The 15,022-nt window shown below is 43.7% G+C and overlaps 1 protein-coding gene across 3 annotated transcripts in view; it reads right to left on the reverse strand.

The window, feature by feature from the left end:
- Positions 1 to 15,022, reverse strand: part of URB2 (URB2 ribosome biogenesis homolog) — a 73,287-nt gene that overhangs the window by 56,168 nt on the left and 2,097 nt on the right. For all 3 annotated transcript variants that reach the window (XM_083831074.1, XM_083831075.1, XM_083831073.1), the window contains exons 3-8: positions 10,347 to 13,731; positions 8,764 to 8,924; positions 7,370 to 7,480; positions 6,192 to 6,434; positions 5,352 to 5,442; positions 3,522 to 3,661 (exon numbers count right to left, since the gene is read on the reverse strand). In XM_083831074.1, the coding sequence (XP_083687200.1) occupies positions 3,522 to 3,661; positions 5,352 to 5,442; positions 6,192 to 6,434; positions 7,370 to 7,480; positions 8,764 to 8,924; positions 10,347 to 13,731 (4,131 nt within the window). The remainder of the gene's footprint in view (positions 1 to 3,521; positions 3,662 to 5,351; positions 5,443 to 6,191; positions 6,435 to 7,369; positions 7,481 to 8,763; positions 8,925 to 10,346; positions 13,732 to 15,022) is intronic.

A 15,022-nucleotide genomic window follows, 5' to 3' on the forward strand; every position in this document is an offset into this window, starting at 1 on the left:
TTTGTCATGTGCACACAAATCACTTGCTAAATGCTTCACTGCCTTAGGCAGCGCTGGCCTCTGGCATAATCACATTATTTTTGCTGCAGAACCACATCTTATCTTCGCTGAATCCCAAAATTAGCTTTATGCCTCCAGACCTAAGCCTCTGCACTCCAGGCCTGATGAAAATTACATAAAAGGCTGCCATTAAAATTCAGAGTTCTTTCTTCCTGAGGCAACTAATAAACTTTCCACTAATGAAGTGCACTCCTAATCACTGTGACAAGCTCCTGCTCTCTTTCTGCCCTAAACACAAAAGAGATAATGTATTTTATTAGGGCTGCTAACATAGCTTGGAAGAACATACAACAGGCATTAAAGCACATAAGCCTTTCTTTTGATCTGTGACCCTGAAGAGTTTGCTTGTCCAAAAGTTTGTCAGCTGATCTATTAGAAGGTTTGCAAAACCTGTTATTTCTCCCTGCCATGCACTAAAGTAACAGAACAGCTGAGCATCACAGCTCCCAGTGAATGCACTGGGCTTGCTTCTCCCTCCACAGTGCAGAGAAGGAATTGCAGGGAATAAGGAGAGGGAAACGCACAGCTACTGACAATACGGATTAGATGGCCCACTTGGGACAAGCAGATACCTCAGAGCTACAGTTAATGGAATTACATCCTTCACATTGCAAACCAGCCTGCACCCGTGCCTTATTTGGGCCATTCCTGCTTTGCAGTGCAGTTTCCTATAAACACCCTCCAATAACACTATGGGAAGCAAAAGCAAAGATTTAAACAGCTGCCACTACTAGCTGGCACTTAATTATGCTTGTAAGTGTTTTATGGTCTATATAGTTAGCACAACCAATTTGTCAAGCATTACAGAGCTCTTGATGTGCGACATTAAGTGTGTGAAGAGGTATTTCACTATTGCTGAATCAAGCAACAGCTCATACACAACAAGGGAAGAGCGCTGTCAAGAGTATGAAAGAAGCCAGAGATGCCACCCACTTCAGCAAGAAATCTTTCTAGGTTATCACAAAACAATTCACAAGTATATTTATTTCCTAGTATAAAAAGGAAGCACTGAGGGAACTATTATGCAACTACATTAGGAGCAAATAACTGTTTAGGCCAATGGCTTTCATTGGTTTTAGTCTGCAGACCCTTAAAAAGAGTTCCAGTAAGCGTGCAGATGCCTACATGAAGATTTAAATTTATCAACAGCATGTTTTTCTCAGGGATCTTTCACAGACACACAAGGTCTTTGGACTGTAGGCAGAAAGTCACTGACCTGGACTTGGAAGAGATAAATAGCTAGAGTTTTTCTCTGCATCTGCAGAGCAATGTAAAAGATATGTGCCCCCCTCAAGACCGGCATGCTGAGTCCTCCCCTTCCTCTGATACCCACCAACTCTCACCAGTCTAATGGTGAAATAAATCACCACCTCCTTGTGATCCATCTATTCTGTCAGAGACAGAAAACACCCCTTTGTTACAGCTTCTCATGGCTCACTACACAAATTCACCTTTCCACGCTCAAATGCTCCATGCATACATTACCTATCTGCGGTTTCAACTATCATCCATCACTTTCCATTTATCCGCGAAAGCATTACACAAAATTTTCCTAAAATCTTGTGAGACTTTGTACTCAGTCTTAACACTGAATAAGTCTCCTTTTGACTTGAAAAAGTCAACTTAACTCAAAAGGTCATTTGACAATTCAAGCCAGGCCCCATTTGAGGAAGGGCTCTATATTCAGTGATGAACAGACTTCAGAGAAGTTCCGCAAATTAAATAGAGCAGTAGTAGTCTTAATGTATCCCTAGTTTTGCTGGGTTACTACGTATACTGTGGCACTGAAACAGGCTACCCGGGACAGCAGTCATGGCACCAAGCCTGCTGGAGTTCAAGAAGCGTTTGGACAATGCTCTCAGACATACGGTTTAATTTTTAGGTAGTCCTGGGTGGAACCAAGGGTCGGACCTGATGAGCCTTGGGAATCCCTTCCATTATGGGATGTTCTGTTCTGTTCTCTCCAGGTGCTGTCTGCCAGAGGCTCCAGGTGGGGCCATGCTCCTTGGCTGTGGTGCAAAGCACATTTTTTACATCTTGTCCTGTCCAGACTGGCTCAAGGGCTAGTGCATGAATTGCCTGGTTTAATTTGCTCATAGGCTTGTGGCTGTTCAGGGCCCCATTTGAAATCATTCTTCTTCCAGGTCACTTGGCAGAGAAGACCTACAATCAGACTGTAACTTGGAATATGCATTCTCCAAAAACCCACAGCACCTAAGAAAGCTTGTGTTTCTTTGTTGTTAGTCGGTGGAGACAGCTGTTACTGATCACATCCACTGGGATCTGATGGCACCCATCTTGCTATTTTATTCCTAAAAAGTGGTTCTCCTGTGTAGGTCCTTTGACCATATTTTGTTTTATGACAAAACCAACTTTCAGAAGTAGGTGAGGTTCAGACTAGAAAACAGCTTTCAGGTGAGGTTCAGACTAGATATTAGGAATAGGCTTTACACTGGAGAAGGCTTTTTTGTGAGTGGCTGATGCCCCATGCCTGTCAATTTTCAAGAGGCATCCAGGTAATGCCCTTAATAATATGCTTTAACTTTTGGTTAGACCTGAAGTGTCAGGCAGTTGGACCCTATTTTGTAGGTCCCCTCCATTCTAATAATCACCTCACCAGGAACAGTAAGTAACTGACATATCCTATTGTTTTAGTCCCAAACCTCTGAAAAAAGCCAGGCAGGCAACAGAGAAGGCAGCTGAGTTTAAGCTTCATAACAGTCTTCATGATTATTTACACTGCTTAACATAATCTTTTAGAAACATAGAACCAGTTAGGATATTTTTGTGGAAGGCCTAAAGAAGACTACAATTACTTTCTGTATTTTTGGCCCATGTCCAGGCCTGAGCCACAAATAATCAGTTTGCAGGTGCTGACAATGCAGGCAGCATTCAAATCCTTGTGAAATTTTAAACCATTAGGTTGGAGAGAACGACAAGTAGAATTTAAGTCTGGATGTGAGAAGCTACTGACAGGCTCTGGCATCAGTAATAGCAGGAATAGCTGTTAGTAAGGATACCAACGATACCTTTGGTATGGAAGGAGAATTACTGAAGAGCTAACAATTCCCCAGCTAGATAATTTTTTTCCTTTCACTCATTCATTTAACTCAACTAAAAGATAGTTTCATGAAGGATTTTCCTTCATTACTTTGCCTAGATGGGGCTCTAACAGACATCAGGCCTGGACAACTGACACTACCTGGAAGAAGAACCTGAACTACCTCATGAAGAAAAAAACAAGACTCAAAACATGATAGAAAAAGCAGAAGTTCAGTAAATAGGTATTGCATTGTTTTACCTAACACACACACAAAAAAAACCAACCCACTGCCCACCCCTTTACAAAGTTTTTAGGAGCTGGGTAAGATAGATTCTCAGGAATTTGGATCAAAACTGTATTCCCATAAGGCACATGCCAATACCATGGCGCTTTCAAAAGAGATGAGAATATATATTACCTTCTGCAATTCAGTCACGTACTGAGCCACAATGAAAGCAGAAAACACAGTGAACTCCTCTGTTTTTGCAGCAATGTGACTATACATCCGTTCCACTAGGTGTGCACACTTCAGTATAACTTCAAAGTCATCTGTGTTGCCTAAAACAGAAAGCAAGTTGCAGTCTGGTATTTGAGGCCTAAAAATACTACTAAAAAAAAATTAGACAATCTTCCACGATTCTTTAACTACATGAAACCAACATCAGCTTATCCTTTTTATCTTCTTTTCTTATCAAGCCACAGCTGAGAGGCCCCCTCCCACCCTCACAACACACCATACACATCTCTTACAATGGCTAGTTTGTAAGAGCACACTAATTCCAACTTCACACACACTGCAATGCTAAAAGTATTTGTTAGATATGCTGAAGAGTTGAAAGCAGCAGCTACGGTCCCTGCCATAATTCAGTCCCAGCTAGCACTGTGGAGGTGAAACCAAGGAAACTGGAAAATCATATCCTCTACCTGACAGAAAATCAGAAGACATATCTTAGAAACAGCATAATAAAATAGCTTTCTAATGACATTTACTACGTGCAGTACAAGAGTAGAAGCCACATCATTGGAGACATTAAAAGCAGGACTGGAGAGAGGACTTGAGAATTCACTCTTTCAGTAAGCAGTGAATGAGGAGAACCAACACAAACAAGAAGGGAAATCCAGAAGTCACTTTCATGTTATCTTTTATGCAAATAAAACAATTCTACAAAGATAAACAATGTGTTTTTAAGTTTGAGAATGCCACGTACTGATATGTTTTCTGAGACCACTGTCTTGCATAAACACACTACAGAAGATAGCAAATTCTCAGTTTGGTACCAATTTAGCATACTTTCTCTTTTACCCCTCAGCTATTGTTAGTATATTCTCCCATGACGCATATATACATTTACATTTGCCCGCAGCTGGGGGCAACACAAATCGGCCAAGATAAAACTGAACATGGAATAAGTTGTAGGACATCAGTAAAGAGCTGGGACACAATCAGTCGCAGGCCATCGAGTCAAATTGTTTCAAAACATTAGCACTGGTGATGACAGGGTATTTGTGTCCAGACCAGCACAAAAATAAATCACTTTGAACATCCTTCACTTAGCTACTTTAACATTCATGCTCTAAGGCCAATGCAAATTCTTTAACAACTTCCAGCAGAGTCCTTTCTTTCTTTCCCTTTTTTTTTTTTTTTTTTGAGATACTTAAGCCAATAAATTGAAATCCTTGACCACACAGATATATCACCTAATCCCAATATATGCTTAAGATATGTAATGTCTTGGCTTTATGCTTAGCAAAGACTAGAGAATATTCAGGTCTGAAGTAAATGGTTTCAGTCTCAAGAAGCTCCAGAATCTCCATTCAGCAAGACCAATTTGGGGCTATCACTCAGGTGTGCTAGCATGTATCAGCAGAGCTCACAGCCACCCTGCTATAAATGTCTACAACACTTTCGGGAGCAAAAGTAGATAGGAAGAGCTGAAATTGGACACAGCAAGCCTGACTGGTTCCTGACCACCTGCCAGCCAGTTAGCGAAGAATACCTTACTCCCCCAAAAGCAGTGTTGTCTGGATGCAGCTCCAAAGAAGCCCCAGTTACCTTCCTAAACCTAAGACGCTGCAAGGCTCATCATCAAATTTACAAACAGGACAGACGGGACTAATGGTTTCCATGCCACAGCTAGGTTTTGAGGACTTTCCTTTTGGTGTCAGACTGCCTTCTTCTGCAACTCCTCTTGCAAAACACACAAAATTATTATGTGTATATACAGTGTGAAAATGGAAGATACAGTACCTCTGTCTCCTCTCTGACGTCCTTCATGCATGACAGAAGCAACCAGGCGATGAAAACTGTTCAGAAAAGATGGTGCAGCTTTCAACATTACCTGCAAAGACATGAAATAAAAACACCTGAGATTATATAGTAAAGGCAGTGGAGAGGGCAGATGTATACTACATATATACTACATCCCCCCCATAGTCAGGGGGAAATCAATTCCTGTGAAGGAAACTATAAAGCTTATACGGGTGTGAGGAGCAAAGACTATCTTTTCATTCTGCATCTGTACAGAATCTAGAATACAAGAATCCTGAAGAAGACTACACTCCTGAGCATATTCAAATATAAATAACATGTAAACGTCACGTTTCCTTTTTGCTTCCACCCCTATCTGCCTCTTCTTTGCACGAGCACCCTGACCCTGTGCAAGTCCTGGCATGCCTTCACTTTCCCATGCCAGCAGGCTGACAAGAACACCCAGATGGTACAAAGTCTGAAGGTCACCAACTTCTAACATGCCTAAGCCCCATTTTCAAAGGCCTGCAGAATCTTGATCTCCTGTGAGACCAGTTTGCTAGATCCTGACCCATTTTTGCTTCCAGAAGTCAAACTGTATGGATGTTTTATTCTAATCTAGTGTCAGATTTATAAGCAATCTGCTGCCAGAGACTAACAAAGCAGGAGAGCAACTAATATGATGTGACTCTGAAGTTTTTAAAGGACAAGCTGTACAAAGCACTTACATACTAAAAGTGCAAATTATATCAAAACCACTCTTTAGAAGTTTCTCATCACCAGCTTCTGTCTTGGTTCTTTTGACCTTTTTCCCCTTCTCTTACCACCCTGGAGATATACCTTCGGATGACACTGCACGACAGAGAACAGCACTTCATGGACTCCCAGAAAGACACTGCCATAGTCTTCTGCCTTCAGATGATCCAGAGGGACGGTGAGGAGAATGTTGAATGCCAATGCAATGTGGTGCGGATTCAAGAGAACCCCTTCTCCTTGTCTTAGCAGAGCTGCTGCAGCCTCCAGAATAGGCACAACTATGGTGGCAGTCAGTGACTGGTCCTGGCAGGCCTCTTTGGTTTGCATCTACACAAAGACAGGAAACAGAGAAGGAGTGCATTAGCCACCTGTTGCAAGCATTCAAACACCAGAGACCATAATGCTCTGACTTGAGTCAATAGGACAAGACTGGTGCAAGCTGGACTGCAGGAAGACTCCTTCATTTTGGCAGTTTTGCTATAACTACACTCGGGGCAGAGGATGCACATGATGCATTTCAAGCAGGCACTGCTCCGAGTGTGGAACTGTAAGTGTTCCCCAGTCCCCCGACAAGGTGGAAAGGCTACAGCAACCAGCACCTCTTTGCACCTCCCCACGAGTGCACTAGTCCAGTTCTCTCTTGCCCAAGCATGCAGCTCTAACAAAAAGGGCAGAAATTACAAGCTCAATTTCTCGGTGCTGCAGAGCCAACATCTAAAAAATCCTGGTCTAGAGACACCATCACCAAGACAGAAGAATAACCTACATCACTAGGTTTGTCTGCTGCACAATCAAGGACACAAAATCTGGATTTGGTTACTGCCAATTAACTTTCCTATTCCGAAATCAGTGATTTTTTAATACAAGCACTTTTTTCTTTGTTTTGCTGCCGTTAGTTTCTGCTGTAACACATGACTGACAGTTTCCTTCTCTTTTGGACAGGAAGGAGGAGGACAGGAGACCCAGACGTTATCTGCAGCCTAACAAGCCTCTCCCAAACTCCAGATTACACAGTCCAGCCCCAGAAAATTACTGATAAGAAATGTCTGACCTACACATTGCACCCACAGGGGGAGACTCCCTTCAAGAAGGAGGAGAGGAAGGATCTACACAAGACAGTGCCTGTGAATCTGATATGGGTTTGTCTAGCATTCACAGTTGCTTTGCTCCAGTATTCCTCTGTGCGTGTTACAGATGCAATCACTACAGACTCCAACAAATAAAAGGGATAGGTAATGAAGTTACAATAAATAGATACTTACAGCTAAAGCTGTGATTATCTGCGGGCTGGCAAACCAGAAAGCTTTCTCTTTGTCTCCACTTAATGGGCAGCTGAGCACCAATTTGATTAGCATAATAGCTGACAATACTTCCTGCAGAAGGCAGATTGACAGTCAGTCACAGGTACAAGACGCACTGGCTCCTCTCAAGCACAAAAGAGCCCTTTCAAGGGCAGTGACAGTTTTGAGCATTAGCAGAGCCTTGATACATGAAAGCCCTCCTACCAACACATCTCTTTAGAAATTGTGATGTAATCAGCAGCTCAACGAAATTCGGTGTGCTGAGGGCAGCGCTGGCCCAAATGTACTAATACTACATTTATTTAAAAGTCAACTTACTGTACAAAAAGGTTTGAAGTGATTTTTAAGAAAGGAAAGCCTTTTTTAACTGCCACTACATAAGAGAGGGAAGCAGGGGGGCGTATAGGGATAGTGGTACACTAAGAATGCTGCATTTAGCAGCAAGATGGGTTTGGTTTTGTTTAAAAAATAATTCTGACTGTTAAGCCAGACTGATTAAAGAAGTTAATCAGTTTATCAGTGTATATCAACCCCAGAGTGCATGCGTACATATTCCAGTGCTTACGGTAGCTAAACTCAGGTGGCTGGACTTATAGGCATACACACGAATTCCAGATACACTTTCAAAAAAAGGTATCAAGAATCGACATGGCATATTCATGTCTATTTCTGATAAATAAGACCAAATCAGATAAACCCCTGAGTTTAATTCGTCTTGATCTCAAGTCACTGGGCCTTCTATGAAGGGAGCAGCTGGCTTTTTAGCCTCAAGTGTTCCATGTGTTACCACTGCTGCTTGAGATTCTCTGGAGAAAGGCATAGCATTTAAAAAGCTACTGAGCAGTATCTTGTTATTACAGAGTAAAAGTCATTACAGAGACAAATGCTGAAAGCATGGGCACAGTTTTGGTTTTATATAAAACTACTAACATATTTAAGAATGGCATGCCTGTAGCCCTGTTAAAAAGCCATAGACAAACAGTGGTTAACCTCACTGACTGCTAGTGTCTGCTGTGCAAGAGCTCTGATCAGCAAGTTAAAAAAAAAATCAGCATTGCATATAACATCACAGACACGATTTCTGCTGACAATACATGGAATTAAGGCTGTTGAGTCCTTAAACTAGATGGAAAGATTTTCCAGGAAATTTTCATGACCTTTCCACCTCTCTCAGTTTATGTCCAGAACACTACACAACACACTTACCAAGCCCTTAACCATGTAAATTAACTTGACCCAACCACAAAGCAGAAAGAGGAAAAAATATTTAAGCAGATGTCATTCAGCTAACACATTTTTTCAAGTTAGAGAAAACTGAAGAAAGAACTTGACAATAAACCGAGCTCACTCCTTACTTTAGCCTTCTGTTGCCAAATGGTCTTCATCTCAAGTCCCTGCAGCACCAGCCTCATTATGGCATAAAACTCTTCGGCAGAGCAGCTTCCCAGCAGCTGGACAAGCACCTCCGTCAGCTCTGGCTCTATGCTTTTAATCACCTGGATTGTGATCGCAGGACCTGCAAATTCAAGAGACACAAGCATGGCTCAACCAATTCCCCAAGACAGGGACCTCCACAGGTAAGAACAGAGCAAACCAAACCTTTAAACAGCTCTGTGAGTGCCTTTTCACCACTTGAAGGCACAGAGAACCCCATGAATTCCCTTCACACACAAACACACACACACAAGTGCAATGCATTACTGTTTTCAGGAATTTACTACCCTGGAGTTTACAGAGCAGTCATCATACCAATAAAAAGCCCTCAGCAGCATGGAAAGGCTTCTTAGTTCTACAAGTATCCACTGGATTTGTGTCAATGCTGAAAACGCCTTCTTCATCAGGAATCTGTATTTCAACTTACTTAATGCTTTACACATTTATTAAAGATTCTTCCAGCTTTTACAGTGATTAATTATCTCTCCAGGCTAGAACACTTTATCAATCTTCAGTAAAGTTAGGCACAGGATGAGAGAGAGCAGTCAGCAGAAAAAAGAGAGAAGTCAGCAGAAGGATTACAGCAATTGACACCTCCTCATGGTCCCTAGTCCTGGTGTGAAATCCCTGCCCTGGCAGAGCTCTGTACTGAGCCATCAAAACACAGGCAAGAGACAAAGACGAAAATACAGGTTGCTCCAATAATTAATACAATTTAAAAGTAGAGTTGATTCCATCTTTCTCCCAAGCTTTTTTAACTATTTTTGTGTTTTATAATGTACATAATATATAAGTACAGTAGCACATGCATATGACTTAAATACATATTGTGGGTGCATGCTGAAAATTATCTTCTTTTTCTACTGATAGATGTGCACAACCAAAAAGTTGGGAGACCACTGTACTACAGCATGTTAGCATCGTTAGACAAATTCCAATTGTTCAGAGAAGTCAAAGAGAATGGTACCTCACTACTGTACCTCACTGGCAGCATTTAGTTCATCTTGCACTCTGAACAAGACAATAAAGAGGAGTTGTTAGATCTCACAACTAGCAAGAACAGATTTTCCTGCCATTTCTAGCCCTGGCTCTTTATTTGATGGGGATAAAGGGTCTGATTTGCCAAACTCCCACAGACTTTATCAGAATTACTGATGTTCAGCAACCTTAAAATTCCGGTATATCTCCTGGTAAGCCAGTACTGTTTGAAGATTTCTAAAATAAACAAGCAAAAGTTATCCTCCTCTTTAGTGCAACGTGCAATAAAGAACTGAAAGATGCAGAAGCCATGGATGCTTACAACATCCAGAAGATCCTTACCAGATTAGATGGCCGCTGTGGTCCAGGTACCACAACATTGCCTCCTTGAAATTTTTCTTGTTATGCATTTAAAAAAGGACAGCTTACTGCTTTAACACAAGTAAATAGACACAGAATTTTTAAAAAGCTGTATATTCTACCCTGCAAAATTAGGAAAGGAAGTGAAGAAGGGGAGTTTTCATACCAGCGAGAAGCTTGTTTATAGCGAAAACAACTGTGACTGCAGTTTCTTTCCCAGGGCACAGCTCCGGTACGGAGCAGAAGACTGTCAGGAACTGCAACGCAGACTGAAGGAACTGCAAGTGACCTCCTGCAGAGGGCAGCTCTCTCAGTATCTGAGTGTAAAACTCTTGGTACAGTTTAACACGGGATGGCTCCAAAAACCCACTGGGCTCCTCGGGATTCTTCTGCCAGCCTTTTCTGACAGCATGGCTCACATCTGCCTTGAGAAGAGTTGCGACAGATGGTATAAACGCTACAGGCAACGGCTGGTTTTGGGTGTTACTCTGAAGACCGTGTTCAACAGTTCTTCCCAGCTGCTGGACTACTGGCTCCAGCAAAGCAGACAGTATGTCTGTAGACTGCAGCTTCTTTTCTGGCTGCTGCTGAAGGTAGAGCGTGAGGACACGACACAGAGTGGTGAATGACACGAGCAGTAATTGCTCAGCTGCAGGATTCCAATTTTTACAGCATTTGCTTTTGGCCCCACCAGCACCTGGCTTGCAGCTCACGAGGAAAGACATGAATTTTTCCAAGTTAAGCTTCATACTTTGCCTTCTTTCAACAATCATCTGAAGAAAGTGCTCCAAAGAGGCTTGGACTTCCTGGAGATACTCTGCCCAAACAGGATCTATCAAAGCATCAGTGAAGAATTTGCTAGCTGTAAGCTGGGAGGTTATGACAGCTTCAAGAACATCGCTGGCATGAAAAACCTTAAAAACAGAGTTGGCATTCCTGCCAGCTTGCAGGCACCTCAGGAGGTGGAAGCAGGTACGTAAAAACTTCAGTGATAGCAGCTTGCTGCAGGAGACGCTGGCCCTGGTATTGGCTACCAGGGACAGCAGCACCAGAAAACACCGGACGCAGTCAGAGGGAAGAAGACTGTCTAGTTTCAGAAGAGAAGTAATTTCTAGCAAACGCAGGCAGCTTTCTAGCTGGCTTTCCTTCAGGATGACAGGGGAACCATTTTTTGCTAACTGTAAGATACACTGGGCAACTTTCTCCAGGGTTTTCCACGACAAGCTGAGCTCATCCTTCGGCTGTTTGTTTCCCGGTGGTGCTTCCACCACATCAACCGGGTTGGAAGAAGCCAGGATTTCTTCATGCCAAGAGATACTACCTGCAGACAGCTGCTGAAGTGGCAGATCTACTGAATCCCTAGCAGCAGAGGGCAGTACCCGAGTGAATTGATGAATAAGGCTGGTCAGAAAAGCACAATGCAGAACCTTCATCTCTGGGAGAAAGGGACTGTGCATGAAACTGAGACAGACCTTTCCAATGCTGATGGAAGGCTCCTGGTCTGCAGCAGCTTCCTGAGCTCTGGTCAATACTAACGCCTCCAGAAGCACATCTGCAATGTACTGTACATCTTTCAGGGAAATATATGGCAACAGGATAGTCAGGTTGGAGATGACAAGGTGCCAGTGTGCTGTGGGGTAAGCAAGCTCATTTATGGCGCTGATATCTCCATCCCATGGTTCAGATTCTCCCCTGTTCATGGTGGCTCTCCCAGCTTCCAGGATGAAAGCTGCAGCACGCTGCAAGGCCTGTACATCACCTTGAGTCTGCATTAAAATCATCTTCATTTTCTGAAGCGTGAGCTGTTCTAAGCAGTATTTACCAGTGGAGGCAAAACTACTCGCAAGTTCCACGACTCTCTCCCAACACTGCTCTTCCACACCAGGGAAGAAAGCCGAAACGTCCCAGAGCTTTGCAGCAGCTGTAGCAGCAGCACCGGCATTTTCAGCTGATGGAGAGACATATTTAGTGCAGCTAATAGCAAACAAAGTGTCTACCTCAATCCAAGTGTAAATGAGGAGGAGAGCAGAGTCGCTGGCCTTTCTTAGCCAAAGGTCTGGCTCCTCTTCCTCTCTCCCAGGAGCCTGCAGCAGCTCTATCAGCGGCTGAATTACTCCCTCCTGCATCTTGGCCAGCAGACTCTGAGTGCGAAGGACCACAGGGGCAGGAGTGACATCATCTAGGCTCCCCATGTTGAACAGAAAAGCATGCAGCACCGAGCTCACTGACATCAGCTTCAAGGCCATGTCGGCAGACCCTTCAACAGCAGGAACAAGGATCTGGCACTTCTCCACTAAGAGACACACAATGTCCAGAATCTGGTTGGGCGGCAGCTCGAGGAGGCACTCGCGAAGCTTTACTGTCAAGCCAGCAGACAAGACAGGCAGCCTCAGTTCATCGACAGCTGGCCAGCAGATGACTGTCAGCACCTCTTCAAAGAGCCGTGGAAACTGCCGCAGCTTGGAGTATGTCTGAAACAGGGCGCTGAGGAGAGCCTCCTGGGGCTTCTTCGTACGTAGCTCAGAGACCTTCGCATCAACCCAAGCAGAGGCCACTAAGTCAACCAGATCCGGCTCTATGATAAGGTGGTTTAATGATATCAAGAGCTTGAGACACCTGAACCAAGCCGGGATGGAAGCTTGGGAGTGACTCACCAACATCTGCGCCAGCTTGCGGTAAAACCCAAACTGCACCTCCTTGTGCCGGATGCGGTCGCTGGCAACGTTATAGATATCGCTACTCAGCACCAGGCTCAGAAGCTGTTCCAGAGCAAGGAGCTCTGTGCTCCAGTCTGCAGGGGTCAGCGCGTCCTCCCTCGCTCCTTGCTGTAGGCCGGAGAGCCTGAGGCAGCCATAAAGCCTGCTGAGCATGTGGAAACACACGAGGTGGTTTTCTGCTTTGCAGTATGAGTCCAGAAAGAGCTTATACAGCAGGGACACCGAACCAGCCACAACCGCTCCATGGATGGCAGGTTCACAAAAGCCACTGGCCAGCTTGGTCTGCACGGTGTTTACTGGTAGCAAGAGGCTTTTCAGTGCTCCTTTCTTCTTCTCCTGGAGCTCCCGTTCCGGCAGCAGCTCCTCTTTGTAGGATGAGAAGAGCTCAGGCTGGAATAACCCAGCCCGCAGCAGCGTTTCTACTTGATTTCGGATTTCCCTGCTTAAGTGCTGACGCACGTGGTTGTCATCTGCCTGCGTCCAGCTCCTCACCATCAGCAGGTGCCTCAGGAGCAGGCACGGCTGGAGCAAGTGACTTGTCACTTGCCCAAACACCCGGTTTGGGTTGGTTTGCTGCCTCTGGATCAGAAGGTACTGAGCAAAAGTGAGGTGGAGGATGCTGAACAACTGGGAGCCCACAGCGTCATCAGAAGCCAGCTGCTGACACGCCAGCTCAGCGAGCTTGCTGAGGAGATCAACCAAGAGCTCACACTTTGCTGTGTAAATGATGGAGAGCGAAGGAGTAGAAAGGATGCCACTGGAGCAACTCAGCACTGAGCCAATGTTTTGCTGCGTTTTTTGCGAACAGGCCTCTGATAACCTTTCATTTATGACCTGAAGGTTAAAAAAAAAAAAAAAAAAGAGTTAATTTTGTACACAAAGACAAAGTTCATCATAATGAATCAATGTCATCTTCTGGGAGCTCTGGCTGCAAGAAGGAAGGAACGGAGACCTGCTAACAGCCTCTGCTGGACCTCTCATATTGTAGATCTCAAACCAGAAACTGCTCTGGCCAAAACTGTGTCCCCTCATTTGTCTGCAACACAGGATATATGGGGAACCCCTCATTCTGTATGAGCATTACCAACAACAGCGTAGACTGGGCATATTTGATCCTAATAATTAATCCTGCAGAAAGGGAGGAGAGGGAAAATTCCCTCCCTTCTTGCAAGGTCCCCCAAATTGTGTTCCAAACAAATTAAAACAAACAAAAAACTTCCAACTTTTGATCCAAGAAGTCTACCATAAGCAAGCATGTCTATGACTAAATATCGTTGTTACCTTCTAATAAAACCCAAAGTTTCCTGTACTGATACCTCAAAACTGAACGAGTGTCCTTTCTCTTTGAGAGATTCACAGTTCTAAAGAACTGAAGTTTAATTGAACTTTCACGTCCCTTTCTTTTCTCAAACTTTGTGTTGATTTCCCTACACATTTACCCTTTAAGCCCCCTTTTATCTGCTCCCTTTTCTCATCTCCAAATAGTTTTGTCTTTAGAGTACTCCAGCCTAGTAGCCGATCAGCCAGACATGTTTAAATTTGCACGCTTTCTCTGTAACTTCTCTGAAGCACAGCCCCTCTCATCCAAACAATTTTCTGTAGTTTGCAACTCAATTCCTGAAGGTAAAGACAGTTCCAACCAGAGCACAACTGAAAAGGTCATTTTTTCCAGCCATTTTGACTGCCAACACAGCCATCCAGTAATTCTATCATCTCTGTAACCATGCAGCGGAATAAAACTATCTGGTTCAATTTTGAACAAAGTTCAATTGTAACTGAAGTCTCCTCCATCCATTTTCATCTGAGACTAAAATACTGATATGATTAAGATCAATAATGATCTGGTGCCACTACAAAATTGGTTTAACTCAGTGAGCAACACACTACTTTAAATGGGAAAGCTGTGAGACAAAACAGGATTTCAGCTGACAAAGAAAAAAAAGTCTCCTGCTTCGCAGCCAGCCTTTCATCTGGGAACGTGACTCTTATTTCCAGTACAGCACAATAACATCTACCCAGATTCATGCAGGGTTCTTCAGATGAACAGAAACCGGGGAGAACTGCGTCAGAAACACAACATGTGCAAGACGTGTATCGATGACTATGGGTTAAAGCCCCTTTTGAT

The sequence above is a fragment of the Anser anser genome (genome assembly GCF_964211835.1).
Source record: "Anser anser genome assembly, chromosome: 3".
NCBI classification, from domain to species: domain Eukaryota; kingdom Metazoa; phylum Chordata; class Aves; order Anseriformes; family Anatidae; genus Anser; species Anser anser.